We start from the raw sequence: 19,460 nt of genomic DNA on the forward strand, positions 1-19,460 counted from the left end.
CAACAAAATCTGTTGGTATTCAATTGAGATTTCTTACCACTTTTAAAATGTCTTTTGGTATTCAAAAGTAAATAGATTTTGATGGATTCTTTTGTGGAATGGATTTTGAGAGACATTTTAGTTAGAAATACACATAAAATACTCCTCCAACAATCTCACCCAAACCCTTGAGACTTTTCATAATCTTCCAAAGACTTTTTCTTCTCCTGCCGAACAAGACACAAACCACTATCAGGTTCATTCTCTTACAACTTTTCAATCAATTTTACCTATTTTTTTAATGGCAATCGATAGTCAATATTGTTCATACTATATGTATATTACGCAAATCAAAAGAAAAGGGTGCTGTATATGCTTCAAGATTTCGTATTCATATTGTTTTCAATGTCCAGGCAATGAATATGCATCAAAAGAATGGCAATTGATATGCATCAAGATTTCATATTGCTTTTTTTTTAGTACTGTATATGCAAATCAAAATAAAAAACTCTTTTTTTTTCTGTTTCTTCAACTTGTTTTTTTACAACGTCCATTATTATTATTATTATTTTCTTGTGTTATTATTAAAATGTTAATTATTAATGTGTTATTATTATTTTTTTGACAGCGTGTTATTATTATTATTATTGTGTTAATAATTTTTTAATTGTTATTGTGTTATTATTATTGTTATTTTGTTAATAGTTTTTTTTTAAATGATTTTATGATATATGAGTATTATTTTTATGGAAAATGCTAACATGTGCCCTTAAGACACTCGTTAGTGTATTATGTATAGAAATTTTGTATTGAAAGTTGTGCAATTTACTTTTTTAAAAGTCAAAAATTGTTGTTTTTAAGACATAGTTACTATTGGAAGTATCCTTAACATGTGCCCTAAGTGCGCATGTTAGCATGACCCTTATTTTATTATTAGGTAGTTTTTTATTGGTTTTTCTATTGAATTGTATATTATTCGGGATATAGTCACTATACTTTTGACAATTAGGAAACAATAACTATTTTTGTCAAATAACTAGTTTCTTATATATATATTAGCGATCAAATGGGGGATTCACAAGAAAATAACAAAGGAAAGAGTAGAGACAAAGATAATTATGAATCTTGGACTATGGAGGATACCAATGAGTTGTTGCACCTCTTGGTGGATGCTATGAATAGGGGATTGCGTGATGCCAATGGGTCACTTAGCAAACAAAATGTAGAACGAATAATACTTCCTCAACTCAATGCAAAAACTAAATTCCCTAAAACTTATAGTCATTATTTGAGTCGGATGAAGTGGTTTCGAAACCAGTATAACATGATGTCAACCCTTATGCGCAACAACTCTGGCTTTGGATGGGACCCAATTGGAAAAACTTTCACTACTCATGAGGATGTATGGAAAGATTACTTAAAGGTGAGCTAAGTTCATAATCTTTTAAATATATTAATAGTTGTAAATTTAGTAAATTATAATATTTGTAGTATATTAACAATGATTTTTTTTTTAGTCCCACCCAAGTCACAGCAAACTTCGAGGAAAAAGTATGGTTGATTATGAGTATTTGAAGATCGTTGTTGGGGGTGGAGTTTCTAGCGGAAATAATTCTATATCAGTCGATCCAGATGATACTGATGCAACAACTTTTGAGCCAGAAAATAGAACTGTTGGGATAGAAGAATTTTCATATGATCCTAATAGTGATACATTCATAACACCAAATAACTATGAACCAGCATATCAGCCTTCATCACCAAACCAACCAAGTCCACCATCCCACCCCCCTTTAGATTCAGAGGTTCCCATAGAAAAACAAAACTGACACAAGCGAAGGAGATCCGAGTATGGAGGGAGTTCAAGCGCTATTGGGATCAACAATCAAGGCAACGTTCTGGAAAATCTTTCTGTTGGCATTGGGACTATTGCTGTGAATTTTGAAAAAATATCCAACATGATGGAGAAAAGAGAAAAAGATAGAGATAGAGATAGAGAGCTCGAGGGTATTTTTAAATCGCGGTTCACAATTTTTAAGTCAGCACCTCCATTTCTATTTAAAACACAAGTAGAGCTTGTGTTGGCATGTGCAGCACTTCATAATTTTCTTCGCAAAGAATGTCGTTCTGATGAATTTCCAGTGGAACCTACTGACGAGTCTTCATCTTCATCTTCAGTGTTACCAAATTACGAAGACAATGATCATGAACCCATTGTTCAAACACAAGAGCAGGAACGAGAAGATGCTAATATATGGAGGACTAATATAGGTTCAGATATGTGGAGAAATGCTAATAATTAGGCGAACATGAAGTGAGAATCACTTTGTTATTATTTTTTTAGGCAATAATGACTTTGTTATTAAAAGGTTTAAAATTTCTATCGTTTTTATTTTCTTTATTCAAACATTATAATTTATTTATCATCTTTTTCATTCACTTTTGTAACTTCCGTTATTTTTTTGTTTAAAATGTATTAATCTTTCAAAATCTTAAAAATCCATAAAGTACTTTGAAATCTTAAAAATCTGTGTTAGAAATCCATTAAAATCTTGGGTTAAGAATCCTGATTGTAAAAAGTCTTTTAAAAAAAATCTTTTAAAATCCCACAAAATCAATACAATCCCACATAATCTTTTAAAATCTTCAAGATTGTTTTTGTCAAAATATTCTCTCAAAATCCCAATCCAATACACCCCCCTAAAAAAAATGAGCAAGTGAAACCAATTTACCCCAAATTTTAATGTGAAAAAATTCTCTTAATGTAAGAGTAAAAATCATGGGACATAGTCCAAAAAATCTGCCACTATATAAAATAATGAATATACTAAATTTTTTATAAAAGTTGAAAATCAGAATAAGATTATGTTTCTACACATAAGTTCTAACTGTAATTAAGACTTTGTAATTAAATTGAAGTTGCATAAAGATTTATCACTTTTATTTATAAAGTTGTAATTATTTTTAGGCCTTAAATGATAATTAATTAAAAAAAATCTACATATGATAATTTAAAAAAAAATTACCCCAAATGATAAAAGAATAATTTGTTTTTACAGTCCATTAACTTTAACAATAATCATCATTTGCTTCTCTCCTTCGCCAGTGTCTATAGTAGATGTACTGCGATATTATCTGCCATATATTGTTAAAGTTATGGTTACACATCCTACTTTCTTCAATAGTGTATATAACTTTTAGTTAGATTAACACAATCAAAACAATAATCTGCATCAATAAATGCATGTTTAGGATACGAAAATGTCCAATGCCACGCAAATTATGGCATCCAACAACCATGGCATTAGCTTTGATGCTTTCCCATTTTTTAGTTCTTACAAGAATACTGCATCAACAAATGTTATAATCATTAATTTATTGTACTTAATTTGAAGAATAAATATAATTGGATGCAAATTTATGTACACTGGATAAAGATTGTTACCTTCCCACGTAAGTGACATTAGCGAAAATAAAAAAGATTGTGATAAGAAAAGGGAAAACATACATAAAAAAGTGGAGACGATACTAGCTAGTAAACCGTGTTGTGATAAGAAAAGGGAAAACATACATAAAAATGTGTTAATACTAGCTAGTTAATCTTTGCACACATTATTCGTAAACAGAAAGCAAGAGTTTAAGATTAACTGAGTATTACCTCCACACTGCCTCTTTTAATCTGATCAATAATTGAGGATACAACAGCTTATCAGTAATAGCGAATCATAATCAAATAGAATATTCTCAAAGATGAATATAGTTAAATGCTGAAAAATAAAAATAAAAAGGTTTGTTATGACACTTACGTTCAACCATATTTGAGGAACACGACCACTTTATATGGATAGCAACCATGAGCCATCCCAGCCATTGCCCAAATGTACTATGTTTCTCGTACTATGTGTATTAATTATTATATTGAATTATCGAAGTTGGATAGTTTGGGAAGTAATTTTTCTTTGTCTCGTTATAAAGGTTATTAATTGACTTGAAGGATGCCTCTCGAGGCTAGAAGGCCTCTTAAAAATGACAAATCAATTCATTTATTCAATAATAGTTCAATTCATCAATTCATCAAGTATAAATTTAACTAAAAACTTCATGGATTAATTGAATTGCGTCATCATTTGTCATTGGAAGAATGATGAATCATCCAAAATACTTTATAATCCATTAGTTCAAATAGTAATTATTAGGTGTATGTTTTATTGAATTGAAAGTTGTGATGAAGGAGTGTAAACTACAGAGCACATAGTTGAATTGAGAGTTGTGATGCTGTATCAACTACAAGAGGAAGTCCTAGCATAGTCCTCCAACAAGCTTGTCAGTTATTGGATCAACAAAACCACTTCAAAGTAGCGACTATCATGTCTTCAACAACTAAACATGCATATCCTATGGGTGTGTACTAATTTCCCATAATCCCTACATAAACATTAGCAGCATACATACTTCTCACGAAGAATGTACGCTAATATCTCAGTTTTGTGAAGGTGCCCATTAAGTTTTCAATCCAATATCAATTGGTTACAGCACACAGCTACAAAAATCAAGATGCAGCAACTTTTCCCGCTTCTTTATAATCATCTTTTGCTTCTCTCCTTCGAAAGTATCTGTAGTAGATGTATTGCGATATTATCTGTCATTTATTGTTAAGGTTTTGATTATAATCCTACTTTCTTCAATAGTATATAACTTATAGTTAGATGAACACGATAAAAAATAATAGTCTGCATCAAGAAATGCATGTATAGGATACGAAAATGTCCAATGCCACGCAAATTACGGCATCCAATAACCATGGCATATTAGCTTTGATGCTTTCCCATTCTGTGGTTCTTACAAGAATACTGCATCAACAAATGTTATAATCATTAAATAATTTTACTTAATTTGAAGAATAAATGTATCAGGATGCGAATTTATGTATACGGGATAAAGAAGATTGTAACCTTCCCACGTAAGTGACATTAGCAACCAATGCGAAGACGAACATGAAAGGATTTAAGCCCTGTTGAGATAAAAAGGGAAAGCATAAATAAAAATGTGGAGATAGTTAATCTTTGCACACATAATTCGTAATCAGAAAGCAAGAGTTTAAGATTAATTGAGTATTACCTCCACACTGCTTCTTTTAATCTGATCAATTAACAATTGAGGACAATAACTTATCAGTAATAACAAAGCATGTATGAAAATATAATCAAAGTTAAAAAGAATATAGTTCAAACCTGAAAAAAAAAAGGTTTATTTTGACACTTACATTCAACCATATTTGAGGAACTCGACCACTTATATAGATAGCAGCCATGAGCCATCCCAGCCATTGACCAAATGTACTATGTTTCTCGTACTCCTGTGATGATGAGCATTAGTTACTAGCAACTATAGCCATGAAGCAAACCCAACACTAAAGAAAATGATGAGTGTGAATTAATTAAGGTTTCCAGTACCACTGGCAAGTCCCACCTGCAAAAGTTTTCTTCCACCATATCCTATGTATCCTTGCCTCAAAGCATTACCCTTGAGAGGCAAATTAACAGCAGCTGCTAGAAATGTTCCATAACTTCCCTGAAATGGTGCACAAAATTTGACAAACATAGCAGTATTTGTATTAGTATAAGGTGAGGACACAAATGTGGAAGACTAATTGTATTAGAATAGAAATAATCATCATTGGGCAAGGAAAAAAGACTTGTGAGTTAAGGGTAAAGTTGAAATGTCAAAGGCATTATAAGTAATCGAGGTGCCATTTAGATGATAATTATTGGAAGATGAAATAATTACTATTTTATTCATATTTAATTTTGAGTGTATAAGAAATATATATCCAGAGAGTACGGAAGAATAACAAAACTCTAAATTATATACTAAACTATCTATAACTTGAATTTAAAATGTAAGTGTAACTAATTATTCTATCTTATCAATATTCAATGGTCTAACAATAATAACTTTCTCAAGGACAAAATTTAGACCATAATAAACATGCATGATAAATTTAAGAGAATATAAAAAAAGGGATAATGATTCTTGGACACCCTTTAGGTGTTTATACTTTAAGAGAGACGGAGAAAAAAGAGATAAGTGATTAATATAATCATATAATAATTTGATGTGATACAAAAAAAAAAGGAGAAATAAAAGGTTTTAATAGGATACTTGTAACTTTTGGGGTCAAAGGGCTTTGGTATCTGGATGATGTTAATGTGTGTTTGTTTTTATGTTACGTTCAACTAAATGTGAGTCCAATCTTCCCCTTCCTTCTCTTCTCTGTTTTTGTCTTGGAAAAAGGGAAAACAACGTTAAATGGAGTTCAAAACCGAAAAGCAAACACACCCACTATCCTAGAATTGGGATGAATACCATATATAACATGTTTGAAAACTCATTAAGAAGGGAAAAAATCACGTTTGAGACGTGGAAATTATAATTATTACTAACTTCTTAAAATAACATTCAAGATGTGGAAAATCACCTAAAAAACGTGGAACTAAACACGCTAGTAATCAAGTTAGCAGCAGCATGCTTGAGTTAAACAGTTGAAATACTCACAGCAACAGAACGTGGGATTGGCATAGCTTGGGATGCAGAATTATTTGAGGAAGCAGGAGGTGCTTCGTCATCGGAAGAAGAGTCATCGATCGATTCGATGGCTGAAGGACCACTTTTAGCAGCTCTCATGTAGATTCCCCAGGGTGGAGTGCCACTCCCAGCCAATGATCTTGCTGACCTGCACAATTATTTTAATTCAATTCAATTAAAAACAAATACACTTTTATTCCTAAGATTTTATTTATTTCTAAGAAAAAAAATAGTGTTACTAGGATAGACCTAGTAGTGGGAAGTTAAGGTAAATGCACAAAGTCATTCGATTCTCATCATCATTGTTTACAAAACGTTCTATTGCTAAAACCAGTGACAAAATGAGAAGAAACTATATCCATACATATAATAGTACTCCTGTCTAGGTGCTGCCTTGGGTGAGCCATTTGGTATTGGGATTCCAGATTTGTTAGTGGGTTTCGGTGGCTTCAATGGTTTTTTCTCTTCTTCGTGATCCTGTAACATAATAAAGTATGATGATGATGATGTAAAAACTAGTATTTAATTAATCTTGAGCCTAAGCACAGAGTGTGTGAATTTCACATTTGATCAGAAGGAATCTAAGAAATTGGAAATGTACCCTTACGAGGTTGACCTTCTGACGATGTTTGTACCATCTGCTGATGTAGTCATAATATACTATTAGCAGTAGTAATACGATCGTAGTGATCGTGTAAAGCTGTGAATCACAACATTGACCGATCATTAATAAGATCAAGGTTGTAATTTTCGTTGGATAAAAAGATTAATCATAACACAGACTAGCTACAACAGAGTATGGGGGAACTCTAGTCCTACTTGATTTTAGTCACTTCAAAATATGTTAGAATTATTAAAATGATTTTTTAATCCAATAATTGCGTAAATTTATCTTTTTTTTAAATAAAATGTACTTTCTTGTTTTTAAAGTATTTTATAACAAGTGTTCATTAAACTAATAAAATCTAAACAGTTATCTTAGTGTGGTAGACGGTCTCGACAATATGCATGTAATTTTAAGTTCAAACCTCATTGTTCTCTTGTTAGAAAAACACTGAACACTATATTATTTTATTGTCATGTTATAGATATATTATTAGCAGCATATAGATTATTGTTACGTTGGGCAAATATTTCAAGTAATTTTTATTTTTTTTATTAGTTAAAAAGTTTATGTGGTTGTTTTGTAATTAATTTTTTTAAATAATTTTTATTTTTTTTTAAATACTATTTGAAGTAATATTTTTTAAGATGATAATTTTTAGTTTTTATTTTTTTAGATTATTTTCACTTTTTTTCTAGATATATTTATTTATTTCTTTTCTTACATTTTTTAAATAATTATGATATTATTATTTTTTAGCTAATTTTACCGAATAATTTTTATTTAATAGGTTAACTTTTCGGCTAACAACTTTGTTGGAAAAACTAGTTAAAAGCTAGAAAGTTAGTTAACAGCAAAAGTTAACATATTAAATTAAAAGTATTTAATAAAATTAGTTGTTGAAATAATTGAAAAATATAAAATGATAAAAAACTAATAAAATTATAATTTATTTTAAAAAAATAATAAGAAAGAAAAATAAATATATTAGGTATAAAAAACTAGCTAAAAGCTAAAAAGTTAGTTAAGAGCAAAAGTTAACATATTAAATTAAAAGTATTTAATAAAATTAGTTGTTGAAATAATTAAAAAATACAAAATGATAAAAAACTAATAAAATCATAATTTATTTTAAAAAAGTAATAAGAAAGAAAAATAAATATATTAGATATAAAAGTGGAAGAAAATATAAAAAATTAAAAGTTAAATGCTAACATCTTAAAAAATACTACTTCAAATAACATTTAAAAAAACGTTAAAAATTACTAAAAAAAACTTATTTACTAAACATTCAAATAAATTTTTTAAATAATAAATAAATTAAAAACTACCTAAAATACTTTATCCAATATGATTATAACCTTTCCTTCTCTCTAGAGGAAGTAGCACTCATTTGAGTTCTTAGTGTAGATACTTATATAGTAACTATAGATTTGTTACTATTTGGCAATGCAGATAACAAACGACCCCTGCTTCTTCAAATATGTTTTGTTTATTTGACTTCTCCTGGTGCATAGGTTACCTTTTTTCTTTATGAACTTCTATTCTAGCTCCTTAGAAGAAGTTAAACTAAAAAAGTTTTATACTTTTTTAAAAACAAGTGATATAACTTTTATATTAAAAGTAACTTAAAAAAAAAATGCTATCTAAAAAGTGTTCACTAAAACTAAATTTCTCTTCCTTCCCTCTCAGCTCCTCACACTTCTCTCTAGTCTCTATGCTTACTCTTATTGTTTAAGACAATGATGATATTTAAACACAACTTTTCAATCAAGTAACTAACATTTATATTTTTTTTTCTTTTAATCATATCATATCATTTATAATATTATAATTTTTTTAGGTATATTTTAGCATTTGAGTTGTCAAAATATCATCTTCATATTCTTTCATCTCTGTGAGGGATCTCTCACAATTATTTTAATTTTCGTTTTAAGTTAATAAAAAGTTGTATATATATCTTGTAAAATGTGAAATCATGTGAGGAAAAGCAAGAGAGAGAGCAAATGAGACTTTTCCTTTAAAATGAATGTTAAAGGCCGATTTGGCAGTATTTCTAGGCTGCGCCAGACCACACCACCAACCAAGTGAAGCCAACGATGCTTGTTGTGACTGAACAGCTGACACGTGTCCAAAACTAAATTGACCTCGGAATCCTATAGTAGAACTTGGAACCAAATCAGCACATTTTCCTTTGTAGAATAGAAAGTTTTTTTAATTGGAAAGTGTGATCATGCTTTATTTTATGATTTCTAATATAATCTTCAATAAATAAAAAATTATTTGTTGATTCCTTAATTAATTAAGACACGGATTAATTAAGGAGAAGATTAGATGATTTACAATCGTTAGTAGGACCTTTCAAGAATAGTACTTTGTACTGAATGAATAATAAGGTGATTCGTATCATGTGCTTTCTATATAAGGATTCTTAGGATCAACGAACGATTAATATTTTACGAACAAAAAAAAAAAAGATACTGCAAAAAAATTAATTACCAGAGCTGTGTAGTACTGTGTTGGCAACTGCATGTCCATCCACCGTTCCCAAAAGAAGACAAAGACAATCGCATGAAATTGAGTAAGGGGGTTAAATAAAACAATTAAAAGATTAAAAAGAATTTAGTGGGTGAAAATGAAGCAGAATATATGATGATAACAAAGAGACTAAGACCACCCAGTTGCATGTCATATATGGACAGGACCACTACCATGCCCAAACAAATTGTTACAGTTCATATGGTTCAGAATTTACTCACAGTAGCTGGTTCAAGAATGCATCCCGTCAAATTGCATATATCCCTGCATAAAATCAAAAATTATTTTAACAAATCATAATAATAGTTAGTAGTAATTATTTAAGTCAATCAGTGCTGCCTCTTTTAGTGGACATGATCCGAAAGATTTCGTTAAAAAAATAGAAAGTGGAAAAGTTTGTTACACTATTGCATTGACTATGAAATTAGAGATGAATGGAAAGAAATAAAGAAATTAAAATAATAAAAGAATGACGAACCCAGCAACCCAAGTGAGGAGAAAGACAAGGGAAACTCCATGGCTTTTCTTGGTACGAAAAATGGTTATTATTTGAGGAATTTCAGCTACACCCCAGAACACTAGACTTGTGAGCCCGAAACTAAACGAGATTTCATCTTTCAAATTGCAAAGGCAATCTTTGAAATATTTCTCCACCCATCTCACACATGGTTTTCTCTCATTCACGCAGTAAGAAGGTGGCATTATTCTCTCTCTCTCTCAATTTATCTTTCTTCTTTCTTTTCTCTTTGTGGTGTGCGAGGTTCAACTGAGAAAACTAAGGTGCTTGGCGCAAAGAGATACAGGAGGCTGGTTTTATATATAGGAAGGAAAGAGAGGCCTTGAAATTACATAACAAGACATGGACATGGAGTAAAAAATGTATCGGATTTTGTTGCCCTTTTAGGGTTGTGTTGTAATTTGAGAACACATATCAGAAAGTGTAACGTACCTAATCATATCAAATAAAGAGAGAAATTAAATCACTATAAGAAAAATAAAGTTTGAATAAAAAACCAAAGCTGCTATTTATTAATGGTAGTAGCATTTTTTTAAAAAATAAATATTTATTGAAAACAATATAAGAGACATTACAACAAAAAATCAGTTTTTTTAACCTTTAGGAATTTTCATACAATCTTATCATTTGGATTGATTATAAGACTCATAATATTTTTTAAGAATATATTACGTGGAAATCAAATTCAAGTTGTTCTCCTACAAATTCAATATTTATTATTAAATGAGTTACACTTGCATATGAGTTTTAGGAAACTTATTTGTAATAAATAATATTTTTGAATAAAAAATATAAAATAAAAGAATTAATTAAAACAAGTGGTTTTTGAGAAGAATAAAAATAATATTATCGTGCAGAAAATATAAATAAATAATTAAATAACGCTACCTACCATAACCATATTATGCGCTGTGCAGAAAAAGAAAAAGAAAAATATGCGTGGGTCAACAGTGCTGTACACCGGAGCGAGCTAGGCTCATTCCATGTTTATCCGAAGCAGATATACACAAAGGAAACGCTTTCTAAATGCTTTTAGAGATGAGTGTTAGTTTTTCTGAAAGTAAAATATGATTTATTTTTAATTATTCTATTTTTATTTATGAAAATTATAAATAAAATTATATATATGGTATTCATTAAAAATTATTCTATAAGCATTTTTTTTAAGTTCTGTCGTCTTTTATTCTAAATACAAGGCTTAAATAAAACTCCTTAGATATTTTTCATACCGCCTTTCAATACGTATTTTATGTATTATTTTAATGATCTCATGCTTCTAAAACACCTGTATTTAATATATAAAGTAAATACATATTATATATTTACTATAAAGTTATTATTTTTTCTCGTTGACAAAGGATTTTTTTAAATACTCTTCTACATGATGCACGATAAATTGATATCCAAAGTGTTAAAATATAAACTCCTTGTAGTTATGTGTACGCATAAATTTTTATATTAAATTTAAGCATAGTATTTAAATTTAATGAAATTCTTTGTTTCTAAAATTATTGTATAAAAATCATAACTTTTCTTCCTTTTTTTTTTTTTGAGAGTTTTCCTTGATTCTTGAACAATAAAATGAATATGATGTTATTCATATTCCTACTTATTTATTCCTAAAAGAAGACTAAATTTATTTTTTAAATTTAAATTATTCGGGATGATCCGTCTCATTTTCATGTTTGTATCTTTTGGTATTAGAGTTTCGGTTCCTTAAAGTTTAAGTTTGGGTTTTTCTATTTTAATCCTTTTAAAAATTGTCTAATTCTCTTTGTTCAATTTATGTGTTACTCTTATTTATTCCTTGTGTTATTATGTTCTATTTCATCCAGCCTTGTTTTATTTTCTTTTTATGATTTCTTTTTCTTCTTTTGTGTCTTTTCATTTCCCTACATCTTACTTGTGTTCTAGTTGAATTGAGTTATGTCAAAAAATAAAGAAAGAAAAAATCCATATAAGAAAAAAAAAATTGTGAATAAGAAAAAATCTATGAAGATTGAAGAGTGCATCAACAACATATAACACAATCCAGTTTCTAAACAATAAAATCAACATTTTGTTTTATTGAGTTGGAATGGCTCTATGCTTTCTTGTGAAATTTGATCTTGTGGTATCTTTATCTTTGTTGTGTCTATCTCTCTTACTCTTGTCATATTTCTTGTTTTCTTTTTCTCTAAATTTTAAGTCACTTGATTGTTCCTTTGTTGTCTTAAAAAGAATCATGGATAAAATTCTCTTAAAAACTTATAAGAGGGAGTTGAGTGGTGAAAAGAATATTGAAAAAGAAGACAAATTAAGCAACAAACACAAGTGTGATGAGAGATCCTCTGTTAACAACAAAGGACTAACTATATTATGCTAACTACACTAAAAGATAATTCATAATTTTTCTCTGTCTTTCTTCAATATATTCATTCTATTTATAAGTATTTATAAATGATGATAACTGCTCATTAAGTAAATTCTGATATTATGTTGTAGGTGGTTATAACAGACTACAGGCATATTAGAGTAGTGGAGTAGTGAAAGGCAGCACTGCATATTGCTATCATCTTCTATTCCTTCATCTTGTTCATTAATATGGTAGGTGATCAAGATAACCAAAAGATAGATGAAAATAAAGATTTGTTGGTAGTAAGAAGAGTGTCAAATATTTTTCTATTGGGAAGTAAAACGATGAAGTACTATGTGATGTGATTCCTATGAAGGATGAATGTATACTTTTTGGAACGTCCATTACAGTTTGATGACCACAAAGTGATCCACAACGAGTATATCAATCATTTATCTTTTGTTTACAAACAAAAAAAAATGCAATTTATCTATCATTACATAAGTATTAAGTCAATGTTATTTTAATTGTATGTAATTGACGTAATCTTGTCTGATGTAGACGATAAACTCGATTTGAGGACGCATCTTTTTTAAGAGAGGAAATGATATAAATCTATCAAGGTTAAATAATTTCAAAGATTATTCACAATGGATATAAGACTCATTGATAAAAAAAAAAAACAAGAGCTAAAAGAAATAAAAATACTTTTAAAAGATTATTCATGAAGTTTTGCAAGCTGAAAAAAGGTTCAGTCAAAGTAAAATCCAATAAAAAAAAATAACTTAAATTTTTTTTTTGGAGAATATAATAAACCCAACATTTCACAGTACTCAAAATAAATATGCGAACTGAAGTTATAAACTTATGTGCAAGTGAACATGTAAACTTGTATTTGTATTATTTTATTTACTCTAATTAATTAACTGTTCATATATTTACTCTGCTACGTTTTTGGTAGAGGTTCAATGTTCATATCTGATCCAATGGGACTTGTTACAGTTGTAACATGGTTCTATTTATTATAAGTGCCAATCTGCATGATGAGTACAGAGGAGAAGGACTAGACGCCATTTCACAAAGAAACAGCGTCGGTCGCCGCATGCAATTTGATATCCAATGCGGACGTGTAACTAATGGGTACTAATGCTTATCTTGCCAATGAGACAAACTCCACCTCGACCATATCCAAGTAATTACTTGGATGCAGCGAATCCAGAAAGAATGATACTTTCATTTTGATAGCGAAAGAAAGAAACTCAAGCAGATAACATTAACCAGAATGTTCAAAGCATTTTAACTAGTCAGCCCTTGTTGGCCAACAAACATATATCTTTAAATATTCATTATAATTTCAATTAATTCACTTATCCACTTAAAGTAATCTGATCAATATCTAATTAATAATGATTAGATGTAGAGGATGTAGAAGTAGAATGCTATTTTAGCAGCAATTTCGGATTTCAATATTTTGCTGTTTCAGTTTTCAAATATTAACATTACTTTCAAACTTTATTTTTTGGTAATTCAACTATTTATGTAAAAGGAAAAAAATATCCAACGCCATACAAAGTCCTAAATTGCCTACAACTAGATGGGATTATTTGGCCTCCCAATTGATCTTCACAGAATGGCTGAAGTCTAATTATTAAGAAAGGAAATAACTTATAATGGAATAATGGAGTGCGAGACCACTTTATGTGAGCTGAATGATCGTTTGCCCTCCTCCTTATCAATCCTTGCAAGGTCAAATTCAAAATTATATAATCATATAAATCAAGTCATTTTCTACTACCTAATGTTTGCCTACAAATAATTAGTTTCAAGAAATGACATTATTTTATACCCAAAGTTTTGTGAGTCCAGATACATATATTTTGGGTGGAAGAAGTTTGATACGGCCCATTGTTTTTTAAGATAATTTTGATTCTCTAAGTTATAAAATAACTTTTAAGGGTCAATTTATTTTTTTAAAATAGGTATTTTTTAATAAAATAAGTAAATTTATATTTTTTTTCGATGTGTTTGTTTAAAAATTATTTATTTAAAATTAAACAAACTCACCTGAATCTTAAAAATAAGTGGAATGATGAATAGAGAGAAATATGTATTTGATGTAATAAAATTCATTTAAGGGTTTAATTGATTCAAATGTTTTAAATGATTAAAGTATTAAATCTTAAATAAATGATATATACTTTGCTAGTATTATTTTTTTGCTGAAAAAATAAAATAAAATTAAATATACCACGCCCAGTGGGACTCGAACCCACAATCGCTTGATTAGAAGTCAAGCGCCTTATCCATTAGGCCATGGGCGCTTATTGATAAATTAAGGTATTAAATAATATTTAAATGCACCTTTATTTGTAATCAGGTATTTAGTCACGGTTTTGTTGAGAGTTCGTTAATTAATACTTAAACTAGTAACTTACTCTATAAATTATTTAAAAATTCAATTAACTTAATGGACATTCAATTAAAAGTGATTTAAAATTTTAGGAACTTAATTGTAAACTTTTAAAGTATTAGAATCTTATTTAAAAACTCTAGAATAATTTAGAGACAGAGAAACTAATTTAAGCAATATTCGATTAATAATGAAATAATTTTTTGCTTCTAAAAAACAGTATTAACGATTATTGATTTTGGACAATTTCACTCTTCAACAAACCTTTGATGTTTGAAGAATAAAATATTATCTCAAGATCAAATAAATATTTCATTTATCCTCAAACAATTGATTTTTTGAGTTCAAATAATAACATAGCCCGCTCAAAAAATGGATTACTTTTTGTACCAAAATATTTCTGGAAACATCAAAGAATCTTTTTTTCTTTTTTAAAGAATACAATTGATACATACTAATTTGATTGGGTCTCGAGGACTCATTTTGAGCGGAGAAAAAAGAAAAGAAAGTAGATAAATGGAAAAGAGAAAAAAAGAGGGGTAGAAAGAAGAAAAAGAAAAAGGTGGAGTCTACGGTGAAGAAGTGCATCAAATGATTTATGAGTGAACCACTATTATTACTCCTTCGATTTATCATCAAAATATTTGAATGGTTGAGATTAAAACAAGATAATAATTAAATTAAATATAATTTTTTTATAAAAAAGACTACTTTATCCCTATCTCCTTCATCCCAATCCCACCCCACCATCGACAAAATCATCCACCAACACAACAAAATACTAAATTGCATCATTCATTCTTCAGTATCCATGAACTTGGAAATGGAAATACTGACTTCACTTGTAGCTACAACATTAACTAATACGTCTAAATCTTCGAAGATTGAAAATACCTTAGCAAGGAACCCGAATTGGCCAAGAATGCGAGTGCTTACAATATCTAGCATGATCACGTTACGTTTCAAAACAAAGCTAGTTGACAAACAATGCCTTGCCCATATCCCTTATCTTAGGGTTGTAAGAATTTTTAACCGGAATATCACTTTCACTAGCAGGACTAATAGACAATATGTGCCTCTTGCCGATCAATGTTGAATATTGAATCAAGAATGGAGGAAACACCGTTCACAACGTGCTAAATGTTCAGTGAGCAATATGCAGGGAAGATGACAAATAATATTGGTAATCACCTCATTCATTACAAAGTTATTGATCCTAGTAACGATCCAATAAACTCCAAACATTACACCTTGAGATATGAAGCTTCTAAGATTCAAGGTAACCTTCTCATGAGCAGTTCACCACCATCCATGGTCCAGGCGTTAATGTTCGCATTTCTCATAATGCATGCTTGATGATATTTGTGGTAATTAGTAACTTTAATCAATGAATAATTCCATAAGGCTTATTTATAAGATTTTAAAAAACTTAATTAAAGCTAATTGAAGTTTTCTTTATTTGAAAAATCATTGAGTTTGGTCTTTTCATCCAAATTGATTTGTTGACGGTTAAAATTAACGTTGAAAGTCATTTATATGTTTTTTAAAAAAAATAAATTTAGATGTATTTTAATTTTTTTAAAGGCAATTGAAGTGTATTCTAATTAAAAGAAAAAAAAAAGGAGTAGTTTTTCCGAACTGGACATCTCAAACTTCACTCAAATCGGCACCTTCCACTGGGTCGCACTTTCGTTAATAATCTTAAACTTTAACTAAAAATCACACATTATTTTTTAATTGCCCTAACTTTCTGACGTGTGCAGGCGAGGTGTACAACCAAGTGCGGGACGTTTGCGTCTTCCTACTCAACGGCTTCACGCTCCCGCCGGAGAAGGAGCTCGTCGTCTACATCCAGTCGCTGGCATCATCGTTCGTCTTTTGCGGCGCGGCCCTCCGCTTTGCTAACGTTGACGTGGCCAAGGCCAAAGCCCGGCACCGGTGGGACGCTGCAGCTGACGGCGGACACGCAATCTCTGTCGGTTGAATATCTGGCGTCGTTGTCGTCGCTCGACATGGCGGCGGAGAAGCAAATCGAAGGACTGGTGATGAAGGTTGGAGAGGATCTCTTCAATTTCATGCAATCGTTTTGTTAATTGGCTTTCTCCAACCAAAGACTTCATAACCTCCTGAGTGAAATCCAGAGTTTCATCACTGTTAAAGAATCCCTTTTTTTAATTTTTAATTAAAATATATATTTGTTTTTTTAGGAGAAAAAAAAACACACAAATGATGGTCAACGCTAGATTTTAACTGTTTGATCAAAATCACTTATTTTAAAAGTAAAAGAGACTAAATATTTTAATTAAAAGAGACTATATATTAATAAAAATAGGAAAAATAAATTTACATTTTAGTCTATTTTAAATGGTAAAATATTGTTTCTGATACTCATTTCCTCTTAAATAACTCTCTCCAAGTAATAAGTATACAGCCAAAGCCTCTTTATGTAACTCAAATTCCCCGACTCATACGTGTGCGTTGCCTCACCACGTATGCATAATAAGTTTTTTTACTGACAGTTTGCCTTTTGCAATTTGCATTATGTTCTTTTACTTATTTTTTCATTATAATTAAGAAGGCACTTAAGACATCAACATGGTTCATTGCAATTAAGGCGTACCTTGCTTCTTTCATGGACATTTCCTTTTTCTTTTTCATTCACTTAGTTTTTTTTTTAAATACATGTTTTCCTTTTTTTCTTATAAAAAATAAAGTATATAATTTTTCAAGATGATTTCAAAATATGTGTTTGACTCGACTCTTGTTTTTAAGGGAAAAAACAAAATGAAAACAAACACTACTTCAATTATAAGAATAATAATCATAGGATGTTTAACCCCTTACAGTGTGTATATACTCTGAGTGGGAAGAGAGATAAGAAAGAAAAGGTGACAAAATGACAAGTGTACAATAATGATATAGTAAATTAAAGAGAAAGAAAAAAAAAATAAAGAAGTGTAAGATAAATATAAATGCTAGACTGTGGAGTTGAAAATGAAAATACAAAGAAGAGGTGATTCAGGACTCTGTTCCATCCACTTGTTGGGACCCACTAGGAAACTCCCATGCACTTTCCTTCCCAAGGACATGACTTACATAACCTTTATTGACATTTGTTTCTGCCCCCCAGGCAGTTTCATAGCAACTCCCTCAAAAGCTATAGTTCTCCTTATTAATATGCATCATCATAATACATTCACGTCTCAATCGTTTCATATGCCTCTTACGTTATATTAAAAGCTATTTAAAGTGTTCCCCTCACTCAATATTATTTATGTGTTAGGAGAGGTCAATTGCCTTTGCATATTCTATCTCATATCGATCAATTTGTAATAATGGCCAGTGAGAGAATTCTCAAGCCATCTAAATGGTTCTCAAACAAATCACTAAAGCTTAGTCTTCATCGTGGAAGATCAAGATCCTCCTCCAATAACTCATTATCGAGTAACTCTCCCAGTCCAAGATCACCCATGTCGAATAATCGAGAGATCAATGGGCTAATGGAGGCTTTTCGTCACTTTGATAATGATGGAGATGGGAAAATATCGGCCTATGAGCTAAGGTCATATTTTGGGTCCATTGGGGAGCACATGTCTCATGAGGAGGCTGAAGGGGTCATCCATGACCTAGATTCCGATGGGGACAACTTGTTGGACTTCAAGGATTTCACCAAGCTCATGAAGAGGGATGTTGGTGGTGATGAGCATGATGATGAAGGGGATCTAAGAAGGGCTTTTGAGATGTTTGTGTGGGAGAAAGAAGGGTGTGGTTGCATCACCCCAAAAGGGTTGCAAAGGATGTTGCATCGCCTTGGTGATGACAAGTCCTATGATGAGTGTGTGGCCATGATTGATGCCTTTGACATTGATCACAACGGGCTCCTTGATTTCGATGAGTTTTACCAAATGATGGCCTAATTATCAATATTGGTCCGTTAAATGTTAATTCATATGTAGTATGCATGTTTCTTATGTGAGAAATATGTGTGGTTAGCATTCCTCTTATGTATATGGTTTGTTTTCAATCCAAACCGGATCCAATTGCGAAGTTTAATGGATGCTTCAGTACTTGAACTTTTATGTAAATATGTACATGGAGGCCAGTGGAACTAGTACTTGTTGTATTTTCAAATAAAGCACGGTTTAATTGAGGTTTCTTAAATGCAAATAGATTATTATATTAAGTATTTTAACCGGTATATTTTAAATTAATGGTGTTTTTCAAGTTTTCCCTAGGACTTGGTTATTCAAATAAAAGGTTAATTACGAGAAATGCTACTAACATATTTTATCATACAATTTATTGAACATATTCTTGATACTAATCAAAATTTATTAAAAATTATAAAATTTTGCATGTTTTATTCTTTTATTTTTATTTAATGAGTTTTACTTATGATTTTATACTTTTTAATAATTTTAATTAAGTGATCCAAGAAATATGTTAAAGATACTTATGATTTTTTTTAAAAAAATGTTTATTTAATTAGGAA

At 30.1% G+C, this 19,460-nt stretch overlaps 3 protein-coding genes, 1 non-coding gene and 1 pseudogene across 7 annotated transcripts; 3 read left to right on the forward strand and 2 right to left on the reverse strand.

Annotated features, from left to right (window-relative positions):
- Window positions 1-1,111: 1,111 nt before the first annotated feature.
- On the forward strand, window positions 1,112-1,808 carry LOC102660165 (uncharacterized protein At2g29880-like). Its single transcript, XM_006574643.4, has 2 exons — window positions 1,112-1,402; window positions 1,497-1,808. The coding sequence occupies exons 1-2, from the start codon at window positions 1,112-1,114 to the stop codon at window positions 1,806-1,808; spliced, it is 603 nt and encodes a 200-aa protein (XP_006574706.2).
- A 2,352-nt stretch (window positions 1,809-4,160) lies between these two features.
- LOC100789634 (PQ-loop repeat-containing protein) lies at window positions 4,161-10,585 on the reverse strand. 4 transcript variants are annotated; one of them, XM_041006161.1, is made up of 13 exons: window positions 10,185-10,550; window positions 9,928-9,970; window positions 9,668-9,694; window positions 9,187-9,324; window positions 7,172-7,264; window positions 6,929-7,041; window positions 6,535-6,712; window positions 5,449-5,550; window positions 5,243-5,335; window positions 5,098-5,118; window positions 4,932-4,990; window positions 4,739-4,829; window positions 4,161-4,618 (listed from the first exon to the last, which is right to left on the reverse strand). In XM_041006161.1, the coding sequence occupies exons 1-13, from the start codon at window positions 10,406-10,408 to the stop codon at window positions 4,529-4,531; spliced, it is 1,272 nt and encodes a 423-aa protein (XP_040862095.1). In that variant the 5' UTR covers window positions 10,409-10,550; the 3' UTR covers window positions 4,161-4,528. The 4 variants fall into 4 exon arrangements, with proteins under 4 accessions (XP_040862095.1, XP_040862093.1, XP_014618868.1 ...); XM_041006159.1 differs by having other exon boundaries at window positions 7,166-7,264; XM_014763382.3 differs by lacking the exon at window positions 9,187-9,324 and having other exon boundaries at window positions 10,185-10,585.
- Window positions 10,586-14,806: 4,221 nt separating this feature from the next.
- On the reverse strand, window positions 14,807-14,879 carry TRNAR-UCU (transfer RNA arginine (anticodon UCU)). The gene has a single exon. It is a non-coding gene; the product is annotated as a tRNA-Arg (tRNA).
- Window positions 14,880-16,706: 1,827 nt separating this feature from the next.
- On the forward strand, window positions 16,707-17,131 carry LOC100805549 (uncharacterized; annotated as a pseudogene).
- A 1,042-nt stretch (window positions 17,132-18,173) lies between these two features.
- Window positions 18,174-19,240, forward strand: LOC100306370 (putative calcium-binding protein). The gene has a single exon (NM_001250829.3). It carries the CDS (start codon window positions 18,304-18,306, stop codon window positions 18,883-18,885), a length of 582 nt encoding a protein of 193 aa, NP_001237758.2. The 5' UTR covers window positions 18,174-18,303; the 3' UTR covers window positions 18,886-19,240.
- The last annotated feature ends 220 nt before the right edge of the window (window positions 19,241-19,460 follow it).

This window comes from Glycine max, chromosome 2 (assembly GCF_000004515.6).
Source record: "Glycine max cultivar Williams 82 chromosome 2, Glycine_max_v4.0, whole genome shotgun sequence".
Classification (NCBI taxonomy): Eukaryota; Viridiplantae; Streptophyta; class Magnoliopsida; order Fabales; family Fabaceae; genus Glycine; species Glycine max.

What these genes read in the sequence shown, in the direction of transcription:
- LOC102660165 (XM_006574643.4), top strand. Translation starts at nt 1,112, where the DNA reads ATGGAGGATACCAATGAGTTGTTGCACCTCTTGGTGGATGCTATGAAT. An exon ending in TATGGAAAGATTACTTAAAG is followed by an intron (nt 1,403 to 1,496) that starts GTGAGCTAAGTT and finishes TTTTTTTTTTAG; the next exon opens with TCCCACCCAAGTCACAGCAA.
- LOC100789634 (XM_041006159.1), bottom strand. Translation starts at nt 10,408, where the DNA reads ATGCCACCTTCTTACTGCGTGAATGAGAGAAAACCATGTGTGAGATGG. An exon ending in CACAGTACTACACAGCTCTG is followed by an intron (nt 9,325 to 9,667) that starts GTAATTAATTTT and finishes GTTCTACTATAG; the next exon opens with GATTCCGAGGTCAATTTAGT. An exon ending in CTTTAACATTCATTTTAAAG is followed by an intron (nt 7,265 to 9,186) that starts GAAAAGTCTCAT and finishes TGTGATTCACAG; the next exon opens with CTTTACACGATCACTACGAT.
- LOC100306370 (NM_001250829.3), top strand. Translation starts at nt 18,304, where the DNA reads ATGGCCAGTGAGAGAATTCTCAAGCCATCTAAATGGTTCTCAAACAAA.